The sequence below is a fragment of the Phlebotomus papatasi genome, chromosome 2 (assembly GCF_024763615.1).
Source record: "Phlebotomus papatasi isolate M1 chromosome 2, Ppap_2.1, whole genome shotgun sequence".
Classification (NCBI taxonomy): Eukaryota; Metazoa; Arthropoda; class Insecta; order Diptera; family Psychodidae; genus Phlebotomus; species Phlebotomus papatasi.
In genome coordinates this window covers 20,560,614-20,578,812 of record NC_077223.1, presented here as the reverse complement: position 1 = coordinate 20,578,812, position 18,199 = coordinate 20,560,614, and the positions used below count along the sequence as shown (strand labels likewise).

General features: G+C 38.5%; 4 protein-coding genes across 6 annotated transcripts; 2 read left to right on the top strand and 2 right to left on the bottom strand.

Moving 5' to 3' along the window:
• Window positions 1-3,414: 3,414 nt before the first annotated feature.
• On the top strand, window positions 3,415-9,366 carry LOC129803050 (UDP-glucose 4-epimerase). 3 transcript variants are annotated; one of them, XM_055849374.1, is made up of 3 exons: window positions 3,415-3,722; window positions 3,791-4,064; window positions 8,334-9,366. In XM_055849374.1, exons 2-3 carry the CDS (start codon window positions 3,819-3,821, stop codon window positions 9,150-9,152), a joined length of 1,065 nt encoding a protein of 354 aa, XP_055705349.1. In that variant the 5' UTR covers window positions 3,415-3,722; window positions 3,791-3,818; the 3' UTR covers window positions 9,153-9,366. The 3 variants fall into 3 exon arrangements, with proteins under 3 accessions (XP_055705349.1, XP_055705350.1, XP_055705348.1); XM_055849375.1 differs by having other exon boundaries at window positions 3,421-3,725; XM_055849373.1 differs by having other exon boundaries at window positions 3,421-4,064.
• On the bottom strand, window positions 4,089-4,767 carry LOC129803078 (endocuticle structural glycoprotein ABD-5-like). Its single transcript, XM_055849419.1, has 2 exons — window positions 4,557-4,767; window positions 4,089-4,490 (listed from the first exon to the last, which is right to left on the bottom strand). Exons 1-2 carry the CDS (start codon window positions 4,563-4,565, stop codon window positions 4,170-4,172), a joined length of 330 nt encoding a protein of 109 aa, XP_055705394.1. The 5' UTR covers window positions 4,566-4,767; the 3' UTR covers window positions 4,089-4,169.
• A 233-nt stretch (window positions 9,367-9,599) lies between the features above and the next one.
• On the top strand, window positions 9,600-10,873 carry LOC129803064 (40S ribosomal protein S7). Its single transcript, XM_055849401.1, has 3 exons — window positions 9,600-9,685; window positions 10,016-10,514; window positions 10,756-10,873. Exons 2-3 carry the CDS (start codon window positions 10,017-10,019, stop codon window positions 10,831-10,833), a joined length of 576 nt encoding a protein of 191 aa, XP_055705376.1. The 5' UTR covers window positions 9,600-9,685; window position 10,016; the 3' UTR covers window positions 10,834-10,873.
• Window positions 10,874-11,001: 128 nt separating this feature from the next.
• Window positions 11,002-17,014, bottom strand: LOC129803022 (uncharacterized). The gene is made up of 2 exons (XM_055849330.1): window positions 15,181-17,014; window positions 11,002-13,727 (listed from the first exon to the last, which is right to left on the bottom strand). Exon 1 carries the CDS (start codon window positions 16,780-16,782, stop codon window positions 15,181-15,183), a length of 1,602 nt encoding a protein of 533 aa, XP_055705305.1. The 5' UTR covers window positions 16,783-17,014; the 3' UTR covers window positions 11,002-13,727.
• Window positions 17,015-18,199: the final 1,185 nt, after the last annotated feature.

Here is an 18,199-nt window from a genome sequence, read left to right as displayed (position 1 = left end):
TTCTTGGCTCATTTTCTCAAGACTCCAGTTAGACTTCAATTAATGTAAATAACCAAAAAGAAACTTTTTTCCCCGGGTCATATATGACCTTAAAGACGCGAAAGAGTTAAAGAGTATTTCTTGGAACCTTGTAAAGAGTTTACCATCTTTATTTACTCTAAAATCATTCTTAATACATTTTAAAATGAATAAAAATGTAGACATAGCTTTGGTGCCCTATTTCGGCCACCTTCATTCTCATAGTTCCTTGCCCTTCGGGAATTCTTCCAATATCTTTTTCATGTCATCTCGTTTGGCTAAGCTTCATTTTTTGTTATTCTTTTGCATTGTATACTCTCTAGAGTACGTAAAATCTAAAAGTTCATGGAAATTCGAGGAACAAAAAAGGTGGCCGAAATTACAAGCTGGCCGGAATTTGGCACACTCACCCTATTATTTTCAGGAAATGTGTGACTTAAGACTAGGTATTAAAATATGTTGCTATATAGGTCAGATTCATTAAAAGAATATGGAAAAGATCTGTACGAAGTATTCGAAGCCAGAGTCTCTTCGAAGTCTAAAAGCCTTCCCCTACATATTGCTCAGGCATAAATTTTATGTAAAATTTTAAATCCTATTATCCTCTAAACGCTCTAAACTATTACAGATAAATGCCCTATACTTTATATACTTTTTTAAAGGAAGAAAATATTTTTTATGCTAAAATTGGATACAAAACTTTAAACGCGATTATCTCCTAAACTATTAGAGATAGACCCCTGAAATTTACATTTTACTGCTCGAACTCAAAGGGAGAGCAGTTATAATGCTCTTTTTTTCAATTTGCCACGGCTCTAGAGATTAACCCTTTAACGACGAGACACTTTTTTCGGACCGAAAATCAACAATAAAAATTTAACCGATAAACAAAATCAACAAAACGTCTTTCATCTGACATTGGAAAATCCAAAAGATTCTGATTCGATGCATTTTTACCTCTATGAGCGATAGGGACAAAAATAGCACAAAAATTTAAGTATTTTTATCAATACCAATGAATAATAATTTTCAGTCTAATGAAAAATATTGCGTATAAGTATTGTAGTTTCTTTTTTCAAAACGGTTTGGCATGAAAAAAATTAGAAGTATAAAAAATAATTAAAATAATTTTTCAATGTGAGAATTTAAAAATTCGTAATTTTTAATCCTAAATATTTGCTATATAGCAAATAGCTGGAGGCTTGCAAAAAATATCCTAGATTCCTTCAACCTTCTACTTTGCAAAAACGTACAAATATAAGGAAAAAATAATTTTAGGTAGTCAGGAAAAATTATTTTCTTTATGGGACACCGGTGTTCCAATCGTCCTTAAAGGGTTAAACTGTAATCGATGATCTTCCCTTTAATAAAAAAAAACATTACCTTCAGACAGGTTTTTCCTCTTTCCCCTCACCACCCTCCAACCCCTCCAAAACCATGTTTTTTCGATTTTTCTCAAAAAAGACCCAAGCTTGATTTTCGGTTATGCTTTGTAGGTAGTCCAGACGAAAATTTCGTCCTAACATATCTATCACTGGAAAAATCGGCATTTTGAATTTTTTAAGGTCAAAGGCCAATCACTTTGCAGGACTCATTCTTTAACTCTTTCGTCTCCTTTGGGACACTGGGTACCCATGGAAACAACAATTTTTTTAGACTATCTAGAATCGATAAATATCCGATTCTTCTGGATAATTACAAACTATAAGGATGTCCAAATCTAGGATATTTTTTGCAGGATCCCAATTAACTCCTAAGCTAAGATATTTTTGGTCAAAAATCGTGAATTTTCGATTTTCTGCTTCCTTGCAGATATTGTGACTTTTTTGATATTTCTAGACCAGAATAAGGAAAAACCTCTCGGGGCCAATAAGTATGATAACTAACAATTACAGATTGCATAAATTCGAAAAATAATTTTTTCTTAAATTTTCAAAAAACTTGTTCAAACTTTATGGGTACTCTCGTCCACAAAAATCTAGAGGTCAAATGTAAGGTTATCCCGCCAATGCCCGCCATTTGCTTTTTGACACCAACCTTGTAAGAAAATTCCAAGCGGGAACGACATTTTTGCCAATATGGCCGATAATTTTGACATTTGGAAGCGAGAGAGATTGTTTTCAGGGAAGTTTTTCCTATTCTTCCGGATTTTGGTGAATTCTGATTGTCAAGGAAGTGTCTTTTATGCTTTTGCGAAAGCTTAATGTGTCTACAATAACATCGTGTTGAAAAAAATGTGTTTTAAAGTGTTATTTATTATGTGAAATATTTTGAGGTATCTGTTGGCAAGTAGGAATTTGGTGTCTTTTTTAGCACTTCCTGGACATCCCACAAGATACTGGTCAATAATTCTTCTTGTTTTAGTGATCAACATTGTAAAGGAGTCATTTTACACGCAAAAATAATTCACAAAATTGATATTATTGGCTTTTGGAAAATTGAAGTTTGTCCAAGTTTATCTCCTTTTCGTTCTTTTGGGGACGAGAGTACCCATGAGTTTTCCAATTCCCCAGAGGAGGAAAAAAGTCTTTCTTTACAAAAGTATCATATTTGACAACTAAGACTTACACTAAAGTGAGTTTTACTGAAATTCGTTCGCTGGATATGTTGTGGCTCGGAAAGAGTTAAAACACACTATTTAAGTGTGTTTTATTTCTCATCTTTGCTAGTGGTGTAAATTTAACACTTGATTAGGTTGTTAAAATTTTCTGTGGAGCATTATTTTCTTTAATAATATTTTTTTGATACTTTCTTCATAATATAGTAGAAAGAGGAGTATTTATATTCATACAATATATGTCTGTAACTTTCCTGAATGACGAAAATTACATCTTTATGCACCCTTTTACAAACTGTATGAAAGGTGTAGATATAACACTCGACAGAGTTAATTTTTATAAAGCGAAGTTAGTGTGAATTTCACTTTTTTTCTCCCTTTTTTGGTGTGAATCTAAACCCCGATTTCTATGGTGCATATTCAACACCTTTTTCTAACCCCGGCTCCCAGATCCATTTCCCTGAGTGTACTAACTCGCGAAGTCGTGAGCGAAGTGCAAAAGGTAATCTGTCTGATTTCCAGGATCGCACAAGAGTTGTGATTATGAAGGAATCGCAGAGCAAATAGAAAGTAATTAGGAGGAAGATTTTAGAAGCTTTTCTCACTGAACTGGTTGGGAAGTCATGGCATATCTATCGCACCAGTAAATTGCTTCTGTGTCAGTCAATTTGGGGATTCCGCACAATCAGACATTGTGGAAGCAATCGGATGAGGACTTTTGATGGTGCCTGTGTGCAGAGGAATTATCAAAAGCTTCCGGGAATCATTGAAACTTGAAAATCAGAGATGTAGAAAAAGGCGGGAGATTACCGCGCGCTTTTTGATTAGCCTGCATTTCGGCGAGCGTGCGCACAGTTGGCATCCAGGAAATGTAAACAAATGGCTTGGTTGTGTGAAAAGAATCCAGCAAAAATCCAATTTGATAGTCAGCAATGTAGTTAAAAAATGTACAATAAATCTCAAGAAGACACCACTCACGTTTCCAGTGACTGATTGTGTAATTGTGTAGAAGAGATGTGTGTATGAGAGGAGATAAGGGGAACAAAGTCAGTTAGGGCGTCCGGAGAACGACACTCTCTGTCAGTGTTTTAATCAGCAAACACTCACCAGTTGAGCAAATTGCTCCCAGTTCTGTGTACAATTGAAGGTGGTGAGGTTGTGCATCTCAATACACCATTCCGGATAAACCAGGAAAATTTTTGGGTCAATTCTCAGGGCAAAATCCCAGATCATCCAGTGAAGGATGTCAGTGAAACAGACAGTTCTTGTGACTGGAGGAGCAGGATATGTGGGATCTCATACGATTCTGGAACTCTTGAATGCCTCCTACAAGGTCATCTGTGTGGACAATCTCTGCAATGCGTACAAGGAGAAAAATGCCGCTCTGCCGGAATCTCTGGTGCGCGTCCAGGAGCTCACCGGAAAGAAAATTACCTTCTACGACGTGGACATTCGCAATAGGGAGGCATTGACTGATGTCTTCAGAAAGGTAATCAATCAGCAAATTTGTCTCTGTCTCATACAGCTTTATTTTACAAAAAAAAAACCTAAAAACCTAATAAAAGGCAAGAAAAATGCCCGCGTAGCAATTTTCTCACGGAGCTGGTGGTTCTGGCAAGTGGCTACCAGTGGCTCGATACCCATTCTCATCAGCCACGTAGTTCACGACATACTTGACATTGTCTGGACCGAGATATGCCCATGATCCCTGTCGCACCAGAACATGTCCCTCATTGGATTGCTTCAGAGCTCCCTGCTCAGCCGTGGCAATTCCATTGGCTGTCAGGTAGCTCAGGGCGTACTGTCCATGCTCATCCCTCACTTCTGTCCTCTCCAACACTGGAATTTTGGGCTCCAGCCCGTCTGGAACTGGCACAGCTGCTGCCAAAGTCCCCAAAATCACCAGAAAACCAATCTGCAATAATTCTCACATGAGATCAGAAAATCCTCTCCTCTTGTAGTCCCTCGAGATTCCTCTTACCACTTTCATTGTCACACTTGCACTGTCTAACTCAAACGGCCAAATGAGACGAAGGGAATGTCTTATATACTGCCCTCTCGAGCCATTGAGGGAGTTGATGACCTCGCCTTGGGTCAGGTACTTCTTCCCAGTGACACTCACCCATTGAGCAATTCGGGAACGTGTTTTTGGAGCGATGAGACTCTGGGAAAGTTTATCGGTGACGAATCACCCCAAAACACCTTGTAAAACACCGTTGAGATTCGATAAGAAATGATCCAGGCCAGGGAGAGAATTGGGGGGAAATTAGATTTTTTTGCACTAAAATTTTCCCGCCAAAAAAAATCTATTCCCGGGAAACGGACGGAATTTTGTAACAAAGGAATAAATTCCGTTCGAATTGACTTTTGGAAGGAAAATTTTCTTTAACATTTAAAAATTGCGTTAAAAAAATCTTTAGAACGAATAAAACTTGTTTATTACCATAACGATCCCAACGATAAATCATGCATAATATTAAAAAAAAAAATAAACGAGAATAAGATAATGTTCCAGGAAAAGTAAGGTTATAAATAAAGAAGAGGTTATATTTCCAATCTAATAAAAATTTCTAATTTTTCAAGGATTTTAAGTGAGCAAGAGAGGTTTGAGAAAATAAAAAACGAAAATCATCCAGAAAAAATAAAGATGATTCAAAGAGTTTTAGGTTATGTGAAGCCTAACCTTAAAAATTATACAGTGCCCGCTTTGTAATCCGGATGATTGGGAGACAAAATGACAGATGTCCTGTTCGTAATCCGGATGGATTTTTTGAATTTGTTCAACGCCTCGAACAAATAACACAGGACTGTTTTTGTAGAATTAGAATAAAAGTTTTAAAGAAGATTAAAAAGACATAATTGGAGAATTCTATGCTATTATACTTCATTTATTAAACAGAAACATCATAGAATAGTTCCTTTTCATTGCTGAACACACATGCATACATAACCTCAAAAGTATTTTAAATGTAACCGTCGTGAACTTGTCCGGATTACGGCGATCCGGATTAGAAAGCGGGCACTGTATCACAAAATCTGTTTCGATTTCAACAATTTCATGCCCGAAGTTCTCGATAATTCGGGTGATATTTTGTTCCAAATGTCCAATTGAGACAGAGCATTTTGTAATACAAAATAAGCCACGCCCCTTTTGCAACATGATAATAAAACAATAATCACAAAGTGCAACAAAATGAAACTTTTTTTCTTGGGATAGAAAATAATGAGTATTTTCTTGTTCCTTGGTATGTCCTGAACATTTCTCCCAAAGAAAGTTGTGGTCCATCACCTCTAGTTTTTGAGATATCTTAAGATAAAGATCTTTAAGAAATTTTTCGAAATACAGTAGACATTTGGGCGTCAAAATCATTGTAAATTCCATAAAAAGCACTCAAATATAAAGAATCACAATAAAACAAGAGGAACTACAGCGAATTTGAAAAAATTTACTTTAAAATCAAACGTAAAAATGTCAACAAAATTTAGTGCCCGATTGAAAAAGAGCCGATTGAGATAGAGTCTACTGTATATGAAAAAAATTGTTTAATATCAATAATTGTACATCCTGGAATGTAAATATCAAAGGATAATTCAAGGATGTGTAGAGGAGGATTCAAGGACAATTTTCCTGGAACAACGCATATCCCTATCCCTTAACTTTTTAGATCTGTTTCATATATCTCTAATATATCCGTCAAGTCCATAAAAAGGATACGTGGGACGACTTGAATCCTTTGCAAAAATATCCTTCAGAACATCACAGGGTCATAAATTACACCGTTATCCAGAAATAATCTTTTACCCCTTTAACGACGAGACAGTTTTCGCGGACCGAAAATCAGCAATAAAAATGAAACCGATGAACAAAACCAGTAAAAGGTCTTATATCTGGCCTTCGAAAAGCCAACAGTGTCTGATTTGGTGTATTTTTTGTCTCTATGAACGATAGGGACAAAATTAGCATAAAATTTCAAGTAATTTTTCTGATAATACTAATGAATGATAATTTTCAATATAATGAAAAATTTTATGTTTGAGTATTGTAGTTTCTTTTCCCAAAACGGTTTTGCTTAAAAAAATGGAAGTATAAAAAATATTTAAAATAATTTTCATTAAGAGAATTTAAAAATTCGTCATTTACTATATAGTCATTCGAGGAGAGTTGGAACAGTGGGAGAGATGGACCACTTCGCCTCCTGCCCACACCGTATTCACGATCTCCACCTCATTTGGTCTATTTGTGCCCTTCAACATTCTAATGAAAACCCCCAAGTTACAGCTTTCAATCTTTAAAATTGAACGAGAAAATTGAAATTGAATTTTTTGGATGTCTGAGAAATGGCCAATAATTTTTATTTCGCCATAAGAATACGTGTATTTGGGGGTTGAGGAGAGATGGAACATAATAATTTTGGCAACACTTCCGGTGTGAGTTTTGGTCAATGTTCTTCAAAATCTTTTCAAGTAAATCTTAGAAATTATTTTCCCTAAATTTCTGGTAAGACTGACTTGATACACTCAGCGAAATTGCAATCAAAGTATACCAGCCACATATTCCACAAAATAAATCATTTATATTGAAAAAATAAAATAAACTATAAATATTTTGCTAAAATTAGGGGTGTTCCATCTCACCCGCACTTTTTTGTGTGCCTCAAAATGCAACTTTTTTTAAATCCTATTTTTCGAAGTGACTATTTTCATCTAGGCTTTTCTAATATTGATATCTTAAATTTAGAGTCTTCAAATGATAAACCAGTGAGATTCGTCTTTGTCTCGCAATCAAAACGCATCCGCAATATTGAATATAAAAAAGGTGTACCATCTCTCCTCGAATGACTATATTTGTTCCAAAAATAGGGGGTCCGTGGTGCAATTGGTAAGAGCGTTCGGCTCTTGGGCGGTGTGATCCCCGGCTCGACTGTCACAGTTGTGAGTTCAAGTCCCGCCCGGTGCAAACGACTGAAGCATCTGAATGGACATATTTCTCATACACAATGTAATCTGTATAAAAACTTGTAAACTGAAAAATGTACAAAATGGCGAAGAAAACCCGGTACATCAAAATAAATAAATAAGAAAATAATGTTCCAAAAATTAGTAATATTCTCTCTCTTTGAGTTCGAGCAATATTTACAACACACGGCTCTTCGTTATCCGGCACTTCATTATCCGGGTGACAGCTGCCAAACGCTGACGGTTAATGTATTCAAAACGATTTTTTTACGAAACATGCAGTTTGTCCAGAGTGAATTAATGCGTTGTTTTCATTTTATCAAAGTTTTTGACACACAATCGTGCTAGAAAATGAAATATAAACACACTGCAAAGAAAATTCTGTTGTTTTTCGACAGAAAACAAATTCCCACAGCAGAAAATATAAAAAACGTTGACCAGATTCAAAAAACCAAAATTCCATTTTGTCCCCACGTCAGCCGGATAACGAAGAGTCGAGTGTATTTGCTAAATTTATAACAATAACCTATAAAATGGGCGTGGCTTACTTTTTGGCTAAACAGTCTTAAAAGGACCGTCTACAAAAAATGCGATCGGATAGTTCAAATGGAAAGCGACTATTTAATTTTCGTTTAAAATGTATCCATATAAATAAATAGAAATAGAAATCCATTATAATGTAAAATTAAAGAAAAAAATCAAAATAAAGGGTTCCACCCCCTAATCCACCCCTGGCTAATTTACAGGTCTCAAGGAAAAAAATGATTATCTAATAAAATGAATAAAATGCTCTTTTGCGCAGCACAAGATCGACTGCGTGGCGCACTTTGCGGCCCTCAAGGCAGTCGGGGAGTCCTGCAAATTCCCTCTGCAGTACTACCAGAACAATATCACTGGTACCAGCATCCTGCTGGAAGTTATGGCTCAGGCCAATTGCTTCAACTTCGTCTACAGCTCCAGTGCTACGGTCTATGGGGAACCCAAATTCCTGCCCCTGACCGAAGACCATCCCACGGGACAGTGCACCAGTCCCTATGGGAAGAGTAAATACTTCACCGAGGAGATCCTCAAGGATCTCTGTGAGTCAGACAAACGTTGGAATGCCGTTTCTCTGAGGTACTTCAATCCCGTTGGTGCTCATCCGAGTGGAAAGATTGGAGAGGATCCCAACGGAGAGCCCAATAATCTCATGCCTTACATTTCCCAAGTGGCCGTTGGAAGACGGCCCCTTTTGCGTGTCTATGGTACGGATTACCCCACGAAGGACGGGACAGGGGTAAGGGACTACATTCACATTGTAGACCTGGCAGGAGGACATGTGAAAGCTCTGGAGAAGCTGGGAACAGGAGAAATCAAAGGATTTGTGGCGTACAATCTGGGAACTGGAGCAGGATACTCTGTCCTGGAGATGGTGGATGCTTTTGCTGTGGCATCGGGACGTGATGTGCCATATGAGAAATGTCCTCGGCGTCCGGGTGACATTGCCGAGAGCTATGCTGATCCTTCCCTGGCGGCCAAATGTCTCAATTGGCGTGCCCAGAAAGGGATTAGGGAAATGTGTGCGGACACATGGAACTGGCAACAATCCAATCCCAATGGATATGCTGCTGCTAAGCTTTAGTTGACCAAAGATGCGAAACCTCACCAAAGGTTACACCCAGGGACAACCTCAACATTCTTCTTTACTGCATTCGCACTTTTTGCCCGCTTCCACGTCTCTTTTATCCCTGATTTTTTTGTGGTGTATCAATCGTTATTGTGCCATGTTTCGTTCCTGTTTAGTGAAATTATTTTATTTTATGGAGAATAAAGTCATTTTTTTTTTGAACGGAAAATGGCATTTTCTGCATTTTTTTTAAAATTGTTTTTGTCTCTTCCCTTCTCGTGGAATTGGATTTTCTAAAAAAAAAATCCAATGTGCATATTCCTTTTTTTAATTTATAGTTTTTTCCGGCGTAAAATCAAAAATTAACCTCAATTAACCTAGTTAAAATTTTAGCGGGAAAACAGCGAAATTTGATTTTAACGACGTGAAGTTGGGTGTGATGTGAAGTTAGCAGAATTTTGACTTTACGAACTTCCGGCGGCCATTGTGCCTCTTTTCTAGCCGTTCAGTGAAACAACGTGGACTGTGTTCCAGTTTTCACGCTGAAGGTAAGGGTTTTGGGCAGTTTACAGTTCTCCTGACCACTGAAAATTCTTCCTGGGACTCTTATACGCCGATTAGATGTTAAAAATTGCAGTTCCATTGTGTATCTTAGGAGTTATGAGGGGAAAAGTGCGGGTGTGTCATGTTGGTGTTTATCCTCCCAAATTTGTGCTGTTTTTCCCGGAAAATCCCAAGAAAATGCCTCAAGTCACACTATTAAAAGTTAAAAGAATACTATAACTTTCTCAAAAGAGAATTTCAATGGTAGAGAAATAGTTTTTCCAGGATTTTTTCACCTTTGAAGCGATTCTAACCCTACTTTTTGTCCTTTTCAGAATGATCGGAAATAAGGTTATCAAGCCCGGAGGCAGTGAACCGGATGAGTTTGAGAAGTCTATTGGGCAGGCCCTGCTGGAGTTGGAGGCCAACCCTGAGCTGAAGCCTCAGTTGAGGGATTTGCACATAACGCGTGCCCGTGAGATTGATTGCGATAGCAAGAAAGCAATTGTTGTGTACATCCCAATGCCCAAACAAAAGGCTTTCCAGAAGATCCAGACACGCCTTGTGCGTGAGTTGGAGAAGAAATTTTCCGGCAAGCAGGTGGTTTTCATTGGGGAGAGAAAAATCCTGCCTAAGCCTCAGCGAAAGGCTAGGAATCCCCTGAAACAGAAACGACCACGCTCCCGGACACTCACGGCCGTCTACGATGCCATCCTCGAGGATCTTGTCTTTCCGGCTGAGATTGTGGGAAAGCGTGTTCGTGTGAAGTTGGATGGGTCTCAATTGATTAAGGTGCATCTCGATAAGAACCAACAGACAACAATTGAGCACAAGGTGAGTACTTCCTTTTTATTTTTGTCTAGAAAAGTCTTTCCTGCCCATCCCGCTCTCGTGTTATTTGCATTCTGAGATTTCCAAGGAATGTGAACGTCAAAAAGAGCGCACAGCAAAATTTCCTGTCCAGGAATCTGCAGTGACTCCTCCGGAAAGGATGGAGCCACAATTTCTGGTGGAAGATAAAAATTCTCTTACACAGGAAGTAAGGAATAAAATGAATGTTTCGGTGCATTTTCAGGTGGATACTTTCACGTCTGTGTACAAGAAGTTGACGGGACGAGATGTGACCTTCGAGTTCCCCGAACCCTATTTGTAAAAGATGCTTTGAGAGTGAATGAGAAGGACTTATTAAATGAGGTTCAGTTGGGAATTTCCCAGACAAAAAAACAGTTTTTTTTATTTTCTGGTTTTCTTTCTGGACAGGCTTTGAACTTGGTGGAATCGTTGCAAAGGTAAGCAATTATTATTACAAAAGATTGATTGATTGATTGATTAATTCTTTATTGTACTTCAGCCGTGAGGCTATTTTGTACAAATATGAGTGAGTCCATCTAACCTAAACTACTTGACAGTATTGCCCTAACTGAGGTCTGACAAGCAGCACTCTTACAAAATTTGAATTCAAAAGAAAAGAAAAAAAAAATTTTGGACTAAAGTAAACGGTTCAAGCTTTTAACAAAAGGGGAAATGTATGTATTAAATTTAATTCAGGTACTTTTAAGACTTCAAGAAATGATTAAATATATGGCAAATGTGAAATTAATTAATTATTTAGCTTGAACCTATTTGATAACAATCCAATGGATAATTACCGGAGATAAAGACTAATTTCATGGAAAGATAAATGGAAAAAAAAAAAACAAGAATCTCTTTACCTCATACTCTAAGTCCCGTCGATATCACAAATGATAGTGTCCTATCCAGGACCTCAACCTTTGACCCGAGAAGCTGCTGTATGCTAGTATTTTGGATATTGTGCTGTCTACGTGCTTGTTCAAGGTAAGGACACTGTACCAATAAATGCATAACAGAGAGCTGGCCGTTACAATGTTGGCAAATTGGGGGTTGCTCATTTTTCATTAAAAAGGAATGTGAGAAATGGCAATGTCCTATCCTGAGTCTGGTTAATATGACTTGCTCTCTTCTATTTTGGTAAAAATTTTTGAATTTAGGGATGTCCTTCAAACTTCTAAGCTTATTAGTCAACGGGACTTCTTTCCATTTCATAATCCTTGATTCTTTCAACATGGATTTGCACCAAGAATTGATGTCTTTAAGGGCAATTTGGAAATCGGAAATAGAATGACTGGAAGAATTAAATGCATGGGCGTTAGCATTAATTAATCCTTCGCTGTAGCCTGGATCATATAGGAACCTGCACTGACTAGTGACAACCAAATCTCTCAACTGGCCAGTGTAACCTGACACCAAGCGAAGATTACACAAGTTTTTTAAGGCTTGTAAACAGTTCGTGATTATCAGGGGGTTTGGGAGATTTGCAGCCAATTTACATGCCGCTACTAAGGCCTTCTCACCCAATGTAGTATTGGAAGCCATGTCATTAACTTTTCCTTCTATAATCCATCTCGAGTCCTCCACCCAAATACCATACCCAGCCTTTCCTGAAAACTTATTTCCTGCAACAAAAATTTTTGTATTTATATTATTTCCCTCTAACTTATTAAAGATTATTTGCCTCGACCTATTCGGATTAATTCTAAGAATATGACTATCTAGTGAGAGATCAATACGTTGATGGTTGAGGGTCCAGTACGGTTGCCTTCCAAAGTAAAAGAAAGGGCTATGCCTAGGGAGATTCCACCGTCTAAGTGTCGCTGTAACCTTAGCCACCCAGGACACCACCCTGCTACCTCTTTTGAATCCAGAGCACATTTGCTGGTAGATCGGTATCCCTTGATTGGCCACCATTTTGTTCCAAAATTTTACTGAAGACAAATTTCTCCTATCTTCTAAGCTCATTAGTCCCGATTCCGCCAGGATGCTCTCAGTTGGAGAGCTCCTAAAAGCACCGGTTGCCGCTCTAATCCCTGCGTTGTGTATTGGATCTAATTTCCTTAACATGCTTTTAGCTGCTGATCCATATGCTATTGAACCGTAGTCCAATTTTCCACAAACTAGTGCCTGGTGGACTCCTAAAAGTTGTTGTCTATCTGCCCCCCATTCTACGTTGGACAACACTTTGATTAAATTAACCCTCTTCTGGCAATTTTCCTTAATTTCTTTAATATGTTGGTTAAACGTTAATTTGGAATCAAATTTAATTCCTAAGATTTTGAGATGACTGACTTCATTTATCGTGTTTCCCTTAAGTGTATAGACCGGATGACTGCAGTTACGTTTTCTACATACATGTAGTACTTTTGATTTTGGTACTGAAAAATTAAAACCAAAGTCCTGGGCCCAGAGTTCTAAACTATTCAAAGCTTCTTGCATTTGGTTTTCGAGGGATTCGGAGGTCCTCCCTGAAGCAAATAATATTAGATCATCTGCATAGAGTAGATGTTCAACACCCGCGATGCTTAGGTAGTCCGAGACGCTATTCATAGCTATTAAAAACAGTGGGACTGACAGGACACTCCCTGTAGGAGTTCCATTTTCTTGGATGTGGTTTGAAGACATTCGATTTCCTACAAATACATTAAATTGCCGATCTTGGAAAAAATTGTCAATATATCTAAAAATATTCCCTTCTAACCCCCAGTCCCTCAACTTATTAAGTATAACTACCCTCCATACCTTTTCGTACGCTTTCTCGATGTCGAGGCTTATGCATGAGATATGCTCTTTTTCGTTTAACTTGTTGGCCATAAAATGCTGTAAGTATGCTAAATTATCGGTTGTGCTTCGATTCCTTCTGAATCCGGACTGGTAAACCGTAAGCAGGTGTCCTGCCTCAAGCCACCAATTAAGTCTCGCAGATATCATTTTTTCCAAAACCTTACCCACACAACTGAGAAGCGAGATGGGGCGGTAACTTTTAGGGTCAGTTGGGTCTTTCTCCGGTTTTAATATGGGGATGACATTAGCCCTTTTCCAAATCTCAGGAATTCTACCCTCAACGAAGACTTTGTTCAATATCACTAGAAGTTTGCTCATTCCTTGAGGAGGAAGGTTTTTGAGCATTTGGTATGATATCCCATCCGGCCCTGAAGATTTCCCCTTAGCGGACTTTAGCGTTTGAAGCATTTCCTGTAATGAAAACGGTAGATTTAGTTCAGAACACGAATTGTTCAGTGGCACTGTTTGGTAAGAAGTCAGGGATTCTCTATGATGAAACGCCTCTACAGACGATGTTGAATTATCCGAATTTTGCGCAAACGATTCAGCTAAAGCTTCACTCATACTTTCTTCGGTTACTAACGCTTGTCCATTATGGACTATTTCTCTTATCTTGACTGGTTTGTGTTTTCCTGATATTTTTCTAATTTTGTCCCACACCATCTTCGGAGGTGTGTCTGCCTTAATTGTGTTAACGTACTTTGTCCAACTATCCCTTTTGGCTTCCTTGATTTTAACTTTCACTTCCCGCTTTTTCTGATTTAAAAGATCTAGATTTGTTGTTGAGGGGTGTCTATGGAATTTTCTGAAGGCTCTATTTCTTTCTTTAACACTCTCTTTAACCTCGTCTGTCCACCATGGTACTTTTCGCTTTCTCGGGGTCTCTCTGGTTTGGGGCATGCTAAGGGATGCTGCTCTTGAAATTGATTCATTGAATAGTCTAACCTGTTCTAATAGATCAAGGTCATCCGGGAAGTCAAATGCCCCTATACAACTATTGTAAAAGATCCCCCAGTCGGCCCTATCTTCATTCCATCTAACTCTACATGTGTTACTTTCATGTGAGGAGAAATCTGTAACTAGGATTGGTTGATGATCACTATTATAAGTTTCTGAAATCACTTCCCAATTTAATGAAATTGAAATTGCAGGCGAGGATAAAGTTAGATCGATTGCTGAGAAACTACCATGACCAGGGTGCAGATATGTCTGACTACCGTCATTCAGAAGAGAGATCTGATTGTTTAAGACAAAGTCCTCAATTTGGCTACCTTTGGTGTTAGTTCTCTCGCAGCCCCACGTAGTACTGTGGGCATTAAAATCTCCCCCAATGATCATGGGAGAGGGCATGGAATTATAAATTGATATAATTTCTTGTTGAATATTACGCAGTTGGGGTTTTAAATAGATCGAGCAGTAGGATATTCTTTTACCATTAAACGAGCATGAAACAGCAACAGCATCTATATCGGGGTTTAATGAGATTTCGGAGAAGACCAAATCATCTTTGAGCAATATCGCAGAACCCCCATGAGCAGAGTCAAAAAGGTTCTTGTTAGAGACTATGTGATACCCTCTTAGGGAGGGATTATCGGAACTTTTAAGGTGAGTCTCTTGTAAAAGGATAATGTCTGGGTTAAATTTGTTCACCAGAAGCCTTAAGTCATTAAAATTATTAAAGAAACCGTTAATATTCCATTGGATTAGAATCATCATAAAACAACTTTAAGAGATTTTGATAATTCCCGGCGTGGGGGAGACAAGGCAGAGTATTGTAGCCAGAGATCGATAACCGAGTAGCCATCGATACCCTGATCACCCTCCGCCCTGCCACCCCCACGCCAAGAAATGTAAAGATAAATACCTAATCTATTCCTACGATTTTTTTAATCGTTCTGGGACTCAAATGTGCGTCTTTCTGTGTTGCTGCTTTTGTGCGTTCCCTGGGACTCCTGGATCGGGAATACCTTCCCGACTGTGAGGGAACTGGCGCTGTCTTCTTCTTCTTGTTCTTTTTTGTGGATGTTGCTCCTGTCTTCTTTTCCTCAGAACCTTCTGAGGAACGGGAACTCTTCGCTCTTTTGGGGCACCTTTGACCTTGTGGATGGGACAGCAACTTTGGTGACACTGGGTCAGTCCCCATTGTGTGGGACTGGGCAGTAATCTGTTCCTCGTTTTTTTCAAGAGTATGGCCTAGTTCCATACCCTCCTCATCCAGTCCTGCTTCTGCTTCTTCGAAGGGCTCCACATCGTCTGATTCTGCTGCCTCCTCTTCTGACAGTGTAGAAATTTCCGGGCTTTCGGAAATTAATTCTGTATCGTTGGCGTCTTCTTTGTGGACCTCAACTTCAACAACGAATGGTAATTCCTGTTCTTCCATTTGGGTTAGATTGGTGCAGGGTACTGTCTCAACTTCCGTGAATTCTTTTTGTGGGTTTTGTTCAGCACTCTCCTTCCTCAGAAGCTTACAAGAGTCACAGTGACAATTGGTGCATCCTTCCATCACAGGGGTATCCTGCTGCTTAAGAGTGTCTGCGAATGTCCGTCTTGATTGTCCCATTCTTTCAATGAAGATCCTCTTAGCCTCTGCGAACGAGACTTTTTCATAGACTTTGATTTTCTGTACTTCGAACTCCGCCATGTATTCGGGACATCTTTTGCTCCAGCTGACGTGCTCGCCTCCACAATTAATACATTTCACAGCCTTTGTGCAAGGATCTGGGTAGTGATCCTTTTCGGCACACCTCCCACACATTGCTACGCCCCTGCAGGATGTTTTCATGTGTCCGAATTTCTGACAGCTGAAACAACGGATGGGGTCTGGAATGAAAGGTCTCACTTCCAATCTAAGATATCCAGCTTTAAGTACTCTTGGTACTTCTGGAAGATCGAAGGTAACGACAAATGTGCCAGTATTTTTCCATACTGGGGGTTGGGCTTGGTTCTGGCTAGCTCTTTTTTCCACTTCCGAAACCTTCCTTTTAAGGTGTCGGACTTCCACTACCTTTTGAGGTCTCAACTCTTCCAGCAACTCTTTCTCATCCAAATAAACAAAATCCCAGCACCTGACAATTCCCTTAGATCTATTAAGTCTTGGATGTTCCGTCACACATACGTCGTGCTTTCCCACCTTTTTAATATTAAGCAGGCGGGCAGTTTGTTCCTTCGATTTGGACTCAATGACTAGTGTTCCGTCCTTCTGTCTCGTGATATCTTTCACATCTCCCAGCGATCGTAGAGATCTCGCGACCGCAAAAGGTGAAAGGGGAATCACTGAGTCTGTTTCCTGAGATGCGTTCTTCATTATCAGGAATCGTCCTGCATTGTCTATGCGTTCGATTTCCTCGTATCTGGCACTAAAGGTTTCTTCTCTTCTCTTCCTTGCAGTTCTTTCCAGAGCCGGGAAATCCCGCGACCCAAGCGGGAAGAAGTCCCGATGGGCCCCACCGTGAAGCCACGGTGGCATCTTTCTGCACGTGTCACCTAACCTCACTAAGTGTGTGACTTTGTTTCCACTTTTTTAATAACTTCTACTCCTTTCTGTGGGGATTTTCCACTATCTGCCTAAACTACAGTCTCTCCTCTCTCTCTTACGACTTTTATTTGGGGAAAATTATCACTTTAGTAGAGAAAATTTCCACCGATTACTTAAAGACTTTGAAAGCTGATCTGAATGCTTTGCACACCACGTTGCGAATGTATTACAAAAGAAAAAGAAAAAAATAGGGACAAGTCCGAGGTAAACCTTTTTCAGCTAATGGAAGCTGTGATTCATTGCAAATGCAGCGTTTTGTAGACAAAAATTTGTTCATTAGGTTCATTAGTTGCAATTTTGACACAGTTAAATATTATGCGATGCAGCTGTGATTCTTAAAAAAGTATTAACTGGCAACTCCTTGCTCACGAATGGAAAAGGTTTCAGGAGCGGCTTCGATCTTCTGATTTCTGATCGCCCAATAAGTCAAACGACTCAAACCCAGTGATAAGTCCAGATAAGCTTATGGCATCTAAGATTCTTAAAGCTGACACGGAGTTCTTGCAATTTTGAATGAGTGATTTTTAAAAGAATATGGAGAAAAATGTATGAACGGAAGTCTAACACGATTCAGCAAGACAATTAGCCACTTTATTGCGAAAAAATAATACATTTCGTATTTCATATTTCGTCTTTCCTAAATTTTGTACAAAAATTAAACAGGTGCTACTGATATCTTCCCAAAACACAGAAAATTTCCCTTTGCTTCAACAGGCGATACAGATAACTTCCCGATGCACAGAAATTTTTTTTTGGGCTGTGTGGATGTCAAGAGACGTCCGGCCCCTACAAAAACTTTAAAGAAGAGAAGAAGAAGCACAGAAAATTTGATTTTTTACTGACCAGGTTTTTTTATTTTTTACTGACCATTTTTTGTATTTTACAGATCAAATTTCATTTTTTACTGATCAATTTTGATATTTCACTGACCAAATTTGATTTTTTACTGAAAAAATTTGACTTTTTACCGACCAAATTTGACTTCTCCAACCGAATTTGATTTGCTACTGACCAAATTTTATTTTTTTTACTGACCAAATTTAACTTTTTACCGACGAAGTTTGGCTTTCCTCCGACCGAAGTTGATTTTTTACTGACCGTATTTAATTTTTTACTGACCAAATTTGACTTTTTTACTGACCAAATTTAACTTTACCGAAGAAGTTTGGCTTTTCTCCAACCAAATTTGATTTTTTACTAACCAAATTTTATTTCTGACCAAATTTTATTTTTTTACTGACCAAATTTTATTTTTTTACTGACCAAATTTGATTTTTTACTGACTAAAATATACGCTGATAAAATTTGATTTTTTACTGACCAGATTCTTTATTTTTTACTGACCATA

Bases quoted from the DNA above. Each gene is read 5' to 3' on its own strand.
- LOC129803050 (XM_055849374.1), top strand. From the start codon at position 3,819: ATGTCAGTGAAACAGACAGTTCTTGTGACTGGAGGAGCAGGATATGTG. The intron at 4,065-8,333 runs GTAATCAATCAG...TCTTTTGCGCAG, and splicing joins TGACTGATGTCTTCAGAAAG to CACAAGATCGACTGCGTGGC.
- LOC129803064 (XM_055849401.1), top strand. From the start codon at position 10,017: ATGATCGGAAATAAGGTTATCAAGCCCGGAGGCAGTGAACCGGATGAG. The intron at 10,515-10,755 runs GTGAGTACTTCC...GTGCATTTTCAG, and splicing joins AGACAACAATTGAGCACAAG to GTGGATACTTTCACGTCTGT.
- LOC129803022 (XM_055849330.1), bottom strand. From the start codon at position 16,782: ATGCCACCGTGGCTTCACGGTGGGGCCCATCGGGACTTCTTCCCGCTT.